The 12220-nt window shown below is 41.6% G+C and overlaps 1 protein-coding gene across 4 annotated transcripts in view; it reads right to left on the bottom strand.

The window, feature by feature from the left end:
- Positions 1–12220, bottom strand: part of stard13a (StAR related lipid transfer domain containing 13a) — a 64801-nt gene that overhangs the window by 19794 nt on the left and 32787 nt on the right. The window contains exon 1 of one of the 4 annotated variants that reach the window (XM_042498874.2): positions 9284–9841. The exons of 2 other annotated variants lie outside the window; for them this stretch is intronic. In XM_042498874.2, coding sequence (XP_042354808.2) covers positions 9284–9407 — 124 coding nt within the window. In that variant the 5' untranslated portion in view covers positions 9408–9841. Of the gene's footprint in view, positions 1–3795; positions 4511–9283; positions 9842–12220 lie in introns of those variants that run through there. One more of the 4 variants, XM_042498872.2, reaches the window with a different exon arrangement.

Raw genomic sequence — 12220 nt, 5'->3', positions numbered from 1 at the left:
CGTCCAGAGCGGCATGTGAGCTAAGAACAGCAACAGGAAGTTCCTGGACTGAACATGTCAGAGGGACTCAGCTGGGATAATTGTTTCAGAGACTGAGATGCAACAGAGAGAAGAACTAGAGAGAGTTTAGTTTATTTTATAAGTTTGTAAGTTATACTTAAATGCTGTTTATTTAAACGTGTCCATTTGGTCAAAATCATTTTGATAGCTAGATGACATAAATCACACTTATAGGGGGCAGAGAAGAGACAGCTCATCGTTTGTAAAGGCTGTACAGGCATGAATTGAGCAGTCATAATTCTTCGACAAGACTACACACACACACACACACACACACACACACACACACACACACACACACACACACACACACACACACACACACACAAAGGGTGCCTGGAAAGCAGCCATATTCCCACATAAGCTAAAGCACTTAGTCCTTTATGTTTAAAGGTCACAAAGGAAAAAAAGCAGCGAAGACGGCAGAGGAGGAGAGATGGGAGAGAGGGAGGAAGGAAGGGAGGGAGGGACGTTAAAGAGGAATATGTCTGTCTGGTCGTGTATGGTTCATCTGTGATGATGTCGGCCTCTCAGGAATGTACTGTAAAACAGCATCAACACTGGCATGAAATCAGCGCAGGTTCAGGCAGAGCGTCAGCAGAGGCCAGACAGCCGAGGATATATATGGTAGATACGGCAGGACTGCTGTGAGTTAGCAGATGGTCATGTTATCAACAGCTCGGAGTGTTGTGATAAATGCGGACAGGACTGAAGGTGATGTATTTGGATGTGGCAGTTTTTCTCCAGCAGAGGGTGTTAAAGCAATGTGTTGCAGCCACACATTTAAATTTCTGTCAAATGATCAAATGGCTTCAGGCTATGAATACGTGAAGGCAGTATAAAGCATCTGTGAGTGCGTGCTGCATCTTGTTCATTTTGCCTTTTAGTGATTGAACATTCATTAAAGCAGCTCAGTGCTCAGCCTGGACTTTGTTAGAGTGACTAGCTATGACGGATACTCACTTTCACTCTGACAGACGCATTTAATGAGAGTTGTTCTACATAAATCTGCCATTAAGTAAGAAAGTACAAACTGGTGACAAATTAAAGGAAATCCTGACTAAATGAGATAAGAATCATAAGAAACGCAGATGCTTCCACACAGGGAACGCAGGGTCACTGAATGTTTGACGAGTATGAGAACAAGGCAAAATACTGTACATCAACTAAAAATCTCTTTTTTATGTATTCTATTTCAGTTTCATCTATTTTTTGTCACTTTTTTCCAGTGTGAACAGACAACATACTGTGGAAGCCCATTTTCACCACTGAGATGAAAGAAAGATCCTGTAAGTCATTATAATAAGAAACAACCAAAATAAAAAAAAATACACTTATTACTGACCTGAAAATATTTAGTATTTCAAAATAATGACAAACAAGACTAAGTCTTGATTTTAAATAATCTTTTGATCTTTGCACATCTTGTCTGCTATTTTGCTTTTTTAATTGTGATTTTTTTTAAAAAGTTGTAAATCCTTTAGTAATTACCTTTTTATCTTTTCTCTTTACTTAACTATTTTTTTTATTTTTGTATATTTTATTGCTCTTTAAGGCGCAACAAATCACCCTGTTGTATAAACTGATTTAGACAAATAAAGCTGCCTGGCCTTATAAGTCATTATTTCAAGAGGGCTTCTCATAATTTTGGAATATACAAAGTAATCTGGGATGCTAATTATTGTGAGATACTAACTCATTATTTTTGAGTTATTAAGTCATTATTTTGAGATAGCTGTCTTATTATTTAGAGATAAAATGTCATAATTAATCTTTATTTTGCGAAAGTAAGTCCTTATTTAGAGATGTCATTATTTAGAGAAAACTTACAGGAGCTTTATTCTTTCATCACATTGGTGTGAATGGACTTTCCTAACATACTGAATATCTGCTTTGATTTGGTATTCCATGTTTGAAATATTTTCTATTTTTTTACTTGAGTGTATCAAAAAATTGTATAATGAGAAATAATAAACACATAGCCATCTGTGACACCATCACAATGTAAAGTCTATGTGTAGAGCAGGAATGTTACTGTGTACAGTCAGTGTGCTGTGTATAGCGAAAGTAAACCCGAAAGCTAGAAAACTTTTTTTGGCATACGTGCCAGGTGAACATCCTCGTAGGAATGAATAGGCGCCATTTTCGGTCTGCTTTCTAAGTATTATTAATGTCTATGTCTCTTTAGCTGTTAAATGTTACACTATGTTCAACAGCTAATCACTAACTTTATCTGTTTGCAGTTTGGTGCTGAGCAGGTAAAATATTTTGTTCATTTTTATTATAAAATACTGATTGTTGCTACTGTAAAATATCACCATGACCCATATACAGCCCGTATTCATTTTTAAATCTATAAAGCCAGCTGCTGAGAGGCGGAATGCAAGCGGTAAGAGTACCTGTGAAAAAGACAGACAGAGACAGAGAAAGACGGACAAGGAGAGTGTGATTGCAGTAGGAGAGAGGAAAAATGTGTGCAAGAGGTAGGGAGTGAAAATTAAATAAGTCATACCATCATCCAAAACCAGCACAGGCATAAACTTGCTTCTCTATCTACATTCCTGACCTGCTTCAGTTGTCATATCTCTGTCTGTCCTTCACACATATCAGTTTTTTAGAATGCTTCAAACAAGATTTGGCTTGCAAAGGCAAATTATCAGCCGGGGATAAAAAAACACTTAACACAAGACCTGACATGTTTCTGCTCACTCATAGTCGTGTGCCATGGTTCAATCAGAACAAAAAACACCCATCTCTTTTCCGGACCAGCACTGCACCTGGAAAAACCTCAGAATACAGTAACTCATCTTCTACAATAAACACACATAACAACAGCCCAAAGCTATGTCTTTCTGAATAGGGGGATGTTCTCCTCACTCCTGGGGAAACATGAGTCATGTGACAGGAAGTTTAGGAAGTAGCCATGGAATACAAGTTGGGTAGGGAGGACATAGACAAAAACAATAACACAGCAGTGCTTTAGAGTTTGTTATGACTTCTTACAGATTTATAAAAGACTTGTCCTACTGATAAAAAGAAAGAAAGACAGAAAGAAGTGCGAGTGTGTAGGCTCTTGCCAAAAAGCATATTTAAAAAATGTGATAAGGGAGTCGGGTCTATTCAGTTTTCGTGTTGTGTAAACTTCTGTACGTCGAATGCTGAGGGAGACGGATTCTCACACAAAAAGGCCGCATTCAGTGTTCATTTCTATGTTTTAAACTGACAAACTTTCTTTATCAAAACTTACATTGTTTGAACCCTTCACCTGGTTTAGTTCATCCACAGGAGAAAAGAAAACTAAGGGAAATTCACACAAAGTATACTTTAAAATCTAATACAAACACTACAATAGCAGTGTCAAGTCAATTAATGTTCTAGCTCCTTTTTGTATGAAAAAAGTTTTTTAAAAAAAAGCACGGACATCCAGACGACAAAAAGCCTAGATGCTGGACAAAAGATAATACAAGAAAACAAAAAACAAGAGAAGAAAAAAAAACGTGTCTGATGAAGAGCATGTAACTGTCGGATTAGTGTTAATTAGATTAAATCTTCATGTGAGTATAATCTAATGTGCAGACTTTGTTTTCTAATGTGGAAAAAAAATAGTTAAATCTACATAATTTCTTACTTTTTCTTGAAAGAACATCTAACTAATCATGTAAACAGAAACTGTAACACTAGTCACAAATCTAGTCACACTGACACAGACGTTATCACTTTGCCATAACTCTCTACCTTGAGCCAGCCTCCGAAGCAGCTGCTTGCGGGCAATAATGCGTGAGAGGCGCAGGGCAGAGCGCCTTCGAGGGGTGTCGCCCAGCCTCAGGTAGTGGTTGTGCCCGTCAGGCGTCATGGCTTCCAGACAAGTTCCCTCACTGGTGCTGTCACCGTCACTCTCGCTGTCATTACTTTCGCCCTTGACACTTTGATCCATGTTGATGTTGCCATCAGTTTCCATGCTCCGTCTGTCTGTCACATCAGCATTGTCCGTGCTGTCCTCAGCTTTCTCTATATCGTCCCTCACAACCTCATCTTTGGCAGCCTCTATTCCGTTTGTATTGTCCACAGTGTTGTTTGCTGTCTCTTCATTCCCTGCAGCATTTTTTCTGTGTGCCACACTGTTCGTATTCACTGCCGCATCATCCATAACGCGCACACATCTATCCACAGCGTCCATAACATCACAACCTGATCCTCACAAAGCTACAAGTCTTCCTCCCTCTCGCTCTGATGAGTTATTGTGTGAGCACTCCTTCTGAATTCCTGCCTCTAACATGCCCTCACTGGAAGCCGAATCAGCTCTTCCACCCGCCTGCCTCCTCCCTGCAGCTCACCACAGCCAAACAAACACGCAAACTTCATCACACCACCTGACTCGGATGACAAGACCTTGTTTTCCCCCCGCAACACACACAGACACACACTGACTGATTTTGCAGCTGAGATGGGAGGAAGACTCTCAACATCTTGCTTCCACAAGGTCTTTCCTTTTTGGTCACATGACAAGCAGCCAATGGCATGGCCGCTCAGCAAACACTGCCCCGCTTCCTGACGCTGTGCCAAAGACACAATTGGGTACACGCCTCAGGCAAGTGTGTGTGAAGGGAATATCTGAGATGGGAGATGCAATCAGATTGGGGATAGGCCTGGAAAAAAGACCATATGTGACATGGGAAAAGGCAGAACAATAGAGCACATGTGGGTGTGTGAGACTGAGCTGAGGAATGTGTGTAGGAGCATTGTTGGTAAAGTTGAGTTGGACTGTAAAGCCATTGAGAAAAGTTCTCTAAATCCACAACATCAAGTCCGTACCACATGACATTAAACATAACTGATCCAGCACAAACACAACACCCACATTCCCTACTTGGGCCTCTTGATAGCAACACATCCAACAAAAATACCGTTATAGTGAGCAATTCTCTGACTGAAATGCGTGACCGAATGTCGCCATGCAGTAACCGGTTGGCAGATAAATGTATGGAATGCAGTGAAGGAGGGAAGTTCGTACTTTGACCTAGTTTGGCAGAATAATGATTTGCCAGGACTAGAGGATATGGGAGGTCATTTTAATTCATTTTAAGGAGGTAATAGGCAGGGGGTAAGAGCAGCATGGGGGTGCACGTGAAAAGTAGGTCATAAAAAAAGTCAACTTTAGGTCAGCAGTCACACACACACACACACACCGGATCTCACAGTACAGGGGCATTACAGCTGAGCTCTTCAGTCATATGCTATCGGAGAGGTGTGTTAGTGAACAGTCTGATAATTTAAAATCTGTGATTTAATTTGATAAGACTGCCCTCTTGAGGAAATGTGGGACAGATGAATTTATTCATAGAATTATTTTTCATGTTAGTCTAGATCAGGGGTGTCCAAACTTTTTCGAATGGGGGCCAGATAATGTGAAAATACCTGGGAGCCAGCTGCTTCTTGCATCATATAGTTATTGAAAAAGAAAATTGCATACAAATGACACAAACCCAACTGTTTCATCTATAAGTGCAATAGTATTCAACTTTCCACCACTCCTGCAAGTGGCAGCTCTCACTGTCGACTTTATACTGCTTTGCCGTGGCTGTTTTATCTACGTTGCAGGGATTATCTGGTGTAAGGCAACTGTTGGTTGGCTTCTTTACTGTAGATGAAAACGCATTAGTTTCACCTACATATAGTTCCTATAGGTGCATGCCCACAAGCTGAAGTCCTGTCATCATGAGATGAATGAAAATATATGAAAAGTGATCTTGCTTGATTAACCGGTGTTGTGGTAATCATATGGTATATTTTGAAAAACAAACAGAGGGCAGCTTAAAATTGGTGTAAGGGCCACAACTGGCCCCAGGTTGGAGTTTGGACCTGACCCATCTCAATACACCCAAAACACTTGTACAGGGTGCTTACAAAACTTTCCAACTGATGCAGGGCTCCGCAGGTTGACGTAGTAACGTGACAGTCATTTAAAGAGATGTATGTAAATGGTTTGGCACAGGACACAGCTGTAGTAAGTGGCAGGTAATATAATATCCATCTCTCTGTCTCAGTTACAGCCGGCCAAGATGAGACAGAAATTAAACAGACAAACTAAAGAGGAGAGTGCAAAAATCAGGTACAGTTAGTGACAGTAGGAATGATTTCAATATGCAGGTGTCGGGGCCACAACAGCAAACAATATAAAGAAAATACAATAGCCCATTTTGTGAAGCTACTGAATACGAATCCCTATCAGCCCTTAAAGGGACAGTCAGTTCACCCCATATCAAAAACACATATTCGTTCTATCGGAAGTGCTTTTTAGCAATCTAGATTGTCTGGTGTGAATTGCTAAGTGCTGATGATATCGGCCGTAGAGATGTCTGCCTTTTCTCAGATATAGTAGAACTAGATGGCATTGGTTTGTGTTGCTCTTAGCACCAAAAAATACATTGAAACTTAATCTTGGGTAACCAGGTCATGATTTCTAGAAAGAGACATTACTGTCTAGTTTTTTAAACATACATTTTTGGCGCTTTGAGCATCACAAGCCAAGTGCCATTTAGTTTCATTTTATTGGAGAGAAGGCAGACATCTGCAACTCACACCAAAACAATCTAGATTAATAACTAGCACTACAGGTAAGAGGAAAAATATGCTTTTTTTTATTTCGGGGTGACCTATCCATTAAGGTCAATGATTGTACTAAAAATCTATGTGATACAATAGCTATTGTTCATCGACACCAATCATAAAGATATAAGCAGAAGTGAAAGAAACTGGCAACATCAAGAGACAAAAGTGTATAAATGGGAAAAAGCTGCATGTCTCATTAAAAAAACCCTTCAGGTGATTTTAAGTGATCTAAGGGATGACACTCATGTAACCAGTTTGAGCGTCACAGTATTTCCAAGCTTGAGGCCTCTGACTTTCAAAGCCTGGTCCTCTTTAATGTTTGACCTCTTGATTTAGATACAGCTAAGGGACGCCATTCCTGAGCATCCAAAGCTGCACAGGTATCCGAAAGAGATTAAAAAAAAAATATCTGAAATTTGACAAACTAATGTGCAAGGCAGCATCTTGCACATTAGGATGACTTGCCTGTTAACACAGAGTTCCTTGGGGGGGAATTGAGAAAATTTAAAAGAAAATTTAGCTTTTTGATGTGTTGCTAAAGGCTTGAACGAATGATGAAACCTCATTTTTTTGATACAGCCTTGAGCTGGTTTATGGAAGCACAAGAAAGCAGCTGAATCACATGAACTTCAATGTATTAAGGGTAACTAACTAATGAGAAATTCACACTGAACAGCAGGAACATGACTCAACCATGCCACTGCTGTATTTGACTCACTGCTAACTGAGTATTTTCAATACAGCATTGAAACACAGTTCAAGGTGAGAGGGCAAACTGATGACTATACTGTATAGTCAGAGCAGTGATAAGTTGTAAAGAAATGAGTCAAAGTAAAGGTTTAGACACACTCACACACACATATAACAACAGTCACACCAAAGCAACTAAGACCCACAAATCCCACATGCAAAGGGAGACCCGACCCCCACCACTAACCTAAAAACCTGCAGGATTACATCTAAATCCAGGTGCTATTATGTACTCTCAGTTTACACACACGCACATAAACATACAGATGATTGAATGGAACCAAATACACAATTTAAAGTCAGTTTCAGATTCAGTTCATGACCCTCATTTGTCCATTTATTTATTAATGCACCTACGTAGTTTTGATTACAATTGCAAACATGCCTTTTTTTCTTGCTAAACTTCAATCCTGTGTCCATTGTCCACTGGACAATTAATATGTTTGGGGTTTTTTTGTACCAAAGTACTCTGCTAATGTGCTCTTGTATGTTATACAGTGTTGTGTCTCTTATGTGTTCAGTTTAAGCTTCATGTAGTACACTGCATTGCATTAATAGCCTAAATTTATCATCTCTGACACACAGTTCCAAATTTAAAACATCTGACCAACTCCCAGTGTAATTCACAGAGTGGGAAAGGCTCCGCTGAATATACAGGCTACCAGCATAACGCTACATGTGCACATTTTAAGGATCCCTCATCTCAAAATCTGATCCAGACAGATGTGAACTATGTTCCTTGTGAGCTGATGGGTTAAGCAGTGGGGCGAGGGAGGGAGGGCTGGTGGAGGAGGAGGATTTGGGGCTAGAGGACAGGATGGAGTGGTGAGAAATTAGGGGAAAGAGGATTACGGGGGCAGCAGGTGTTCTCTGATGCTCCATTTGACTGATACTCCTCTTTTATTAATTGAGCGCAAAGCATCACTAAAGCAATATGAAAATGTTCTTTTAACAATAGCCTTTTCATACATGTGATTCATCACTGCTACATGCACTTGAACGCCCCTGACAGGCACTGTGACTTTGACCGATATGGTGGCCTGTGGTGGTGAATGTGGGAATGTTCATCTTTTAATTTGCTTAAGAGGCAGAGACATCTCGGTAATTACATTAAACCGAGGAGACAGATGCAGCCCTCTCTTTCTCCTCACTTTCCTCCTTCTCCTCCCTCTCTGACGCACACTTGAGAAAGAGAGAGAGAGAGAGACATCTAACTTTGCGCATCCAGGCTACTGTAAATATAGAGCAACCTCACTGACCCTCCAAACTTGGTGCATTGGCGCGCACAGAATAGACTGACTCCATCCACATTTGCATGAAACCTAAAATATCAAATCACCCCTCGCTCCCTCGTTAATAAGCAAATAAACCACTCTCTAAATCTGACCAAATGCTGAGCGATTGGCATCTGGGGCTGCACTCCCCGTCCACAGCACATGCCTGCGCTGTTTTCAGCACTAAATTTGACAATGACCTTCCCAAAATATCAGGGAGCGCGCTGCGCGTGACGCTGGAACCATAACATAGAGGCTATATGCAGCACAGAGACTGAGATAAACTTTAGTCTTCTGTACCCCTCTTATGTTATTCATAAAGTTGTTATAATGTAGTAAAAAATAGAAATGTAGGCACATTATGACTTCCAACAGTGATAAGCAAAAACAAATAATCATCCATGTAGTCAGAAATCAATCTCCAGACCGTGATATATTTGATATTTAAACACGGGGTGCCATAAGGTGGCACTTCAGCTCCTGCTGCTAATATAATATCTCGACATTTATCTATTTGACAGACTCGTGTCAGTCAGAAACGAGGATAAACTTCGCATATTAACTAGTTTCAGGTCCATTGGCTCTCTGACCTGCCAGCCGTCTCTCCCGGACATTCCTCCACAGCAGATCCCAAGCCTTGGACGTGGAGTCCCGCAGCTGCTCGCTGATCGACCGCCGCAGCTGTAGCTTGGCAGACCTCCGCTGGCTTGTCATTGCGGTGCAGCCGGACGCATATTCCCTAACCAAAACCTCCGTCAACACTCGTTATTCCTCAATCGTCTCTTTATATCCACCGTGAACAGCCTCGGGCCGGCTGTCTGCTGGCTGGCTGGCTGCTGGGACAGTGCGCCCCGCGGCTGCTGCGTCTGGCTGCCGCAATGGTCGTCACCGCTTCACCTGGTATGAAGCTCCACTCGCGCTGCGTCACCTTCCTGCACCAGCGGAGGCGGATGAAGTCCTGTATTTGCAGGCTTTGGAGCGACTGAAGATGAACTGATTGAATTAATCCAGCATTTCTGCCCTCCTCAGCCGCCTGCCCGACTCATCTTGGCACAGGGCGAGCGCAATGTTTCAACATAACTTCAGCATGTGAGTCTGGACCTCTGACATGGCAAGCCAGATGTGAGAGGCGGTTTCCCCCCTCCCCTTGTACAAGACTCTCTCTCTTTCTCTCTCTCTCTCACACACACACACACACACACACACACACCAATCCTACATGATCTCCGCAACCCAAACACACCCACTCACCCTAACAAGGATCTCATTCAATCCCCTTGATGCACACACTAATAACACACATGCCCCACACACACACATGCCACACACATACACACACACACACACACACACACAAACAAGTTGTACTTGAGTTGTGTTGCCAGGGAAAGCTTCCTCTACCATCTCTGGTCATTCTGTCACAGATCTGACTAAACAGGGCAGCTGTACAAACTGTTGCAACAGACATGCTGGGCTTCACCAGTGACCAGTTCACCATTACTTTTCAATGACCAATGTTTCAAATCTTAAAGAAATAATGACAAATAGTACAAGAACTCAAGCTGATGTCTCACAAGAGCTAATTTTGTCTTATCAACTGCCCAAAACTGCCAATTTACAAGGACAAGACATGGAATAAAGCAGCAAATTCTCATTTAAAGGTTCAGTGCGTAGGATTTAGGGGATATATCGGCAGAAATTGAATATAAGCATGTTTTATCTATCACCTGATAATAGGAATTGTGTTTTTGTTACCTTAAAACAAGCTATTTATATACAGACCAAACACTGGCTCCAGATAGGACCATTTGTGTTTTTGCGTTATCGTGTCAACCACCATAGTTAGAAGCCCCTCCTCTACAAGAGCATCAGAAAAACACAGATTTTGAAATGTAAAACTGCTTTAATTTTTGTTTTTACTGGTTTAACTGGGTCTGTTTGTTTTGGAGACCTTGTGTGGATAATTTGGCTCCCAATAAAAATCTCCAGAACATCTGGATCTTAAATTATAAGAGAAAAAAGTGAGCACAGATTGGCACATGCTGGGCTAACAACCAGTCGCCAACATGCCAAACAGTATAGAAGAAACACTGATTGTAAGATGAAACTGCTTTAATTTTGTTTTTGTTTTTTTTGTTCTGATAATCTTGTCCATTTGTGTTGGAGAGTAGACCTCTGCGCATAACTCAGTTCCCAATAAAAATCTCCTGAACGTCTGGATTTTAAATTATCACAGAAAAAGGTGAGCACAGATTGGCAAGTGCTGGGCTAACATCCCGTCTCCGACATGCCAAGCAGCTTTGAAGAAACACTGATTTGTGACGTGAAACAGTTTTTAATTAGTGTTTTTAACAGTTTAAATCACCAATTCTGTTTGTTTTGGAGAGAAAGAGACCTTTGTGGATAATTTGGCTCCTGGTAAAAACCTTGTGAATAATGAAAACTGTAGGAACACCAGTTGTTTCAGCTGGTTGCAATCTGTGATCCTCACCATTAGACGGCACTAAATCTCCCTAAATCTTACACACTGTTCCGTTATGAAGCTAGATACAGCAGATATTCAGAGCTTTAAATTGTGGCTACATTGGCAATCTTCCCATGCAACACAACAAAGGACAAAGGAACCCAAGGCTTCGATTGTTTTTTTTTAACCGCATAAGTAGATTTTTGCATCACATTATGAGTAACTGCTTGACTAAGTACATAAGAGGAGTTTAAACTCAACAGCATACATGCTCCAGTCAGCCCGACAGCCTATAGTGAAAGTACACAAACATCAGCCGTCAGAGCTGTCTCTCTGTGTGAGTCACATTCACCCCTCTGACAGGTCAAGAGTTTTGGGAATTTCATTCTGAGCTCTGAGTTACTGCCGTGTTATCCCAGGAATGCCAGACAGAGTGATCAGACCAGCCAGGACGCTCCTCAGCTGCCGTCCGCTTGACACCGTCGGATGTCCTGTTTGTGGTGTTGAGTTCCAGGTCAGCACGGATCCACGAGTAGAGACCTGATTCGACATTTTGGCCTGTCGAAACACGCTTGACATCCACAGCAGTCAGCAGAATCCTGCCCTTATCTGGACACAGAATACCTCTTTACTGGTGTGGCTGACTGTCGTAAACGGGGCTATGAATAATCACTTGGGGATGATCACTTTAGTCTTTACCCCAAATGTGATTTCTGTGGTCGAATTGGTTTCAAATGATGTTGGAAGAGGGGAGAGTTTTTAAAGCTGGAGTTCACCACTGTGCACTGCTGCTTGCCCTGCCTTGGCCTGGTGTCCGTTGACAGGTGATTTATATTCCTGAGGTACACTGTGGAGATTTATGGCTGGCACCGGCAGCAGTGATGAGAGGGAAAGTGTTTTAGAGGAAAGAATGATGCACAGCAAGTATCTGATGGGAGAAGGACTAAAGGAAGGAAAGAGCCAAGGAGCTGAGGGGAGAGGCAGAGTCGACTGACAAGACCACCAACATATAGAGCATCCGCTGTGGGACGAGAGGAACCAAGCATACATGCTTATTGACTTA

Source organism: Plectropomus leopardus, chromosome 15 (assembly GCF_026936395.1).
Source record: "Plectropomus leopardus strain MGB_pleo_1.0 chromosome 15, ASM2693639v1, whole genome shotgun sequence".
Lineage (NCBI taxonomy): Eukaryota > Metazoa > Chordata > Actinopteri > Perciformes > Serranidae > Plectropomus > Plectropomus leopardus.
This window is presented reverse-complemented; position numbering and strand designations above follow the sequence as displayed.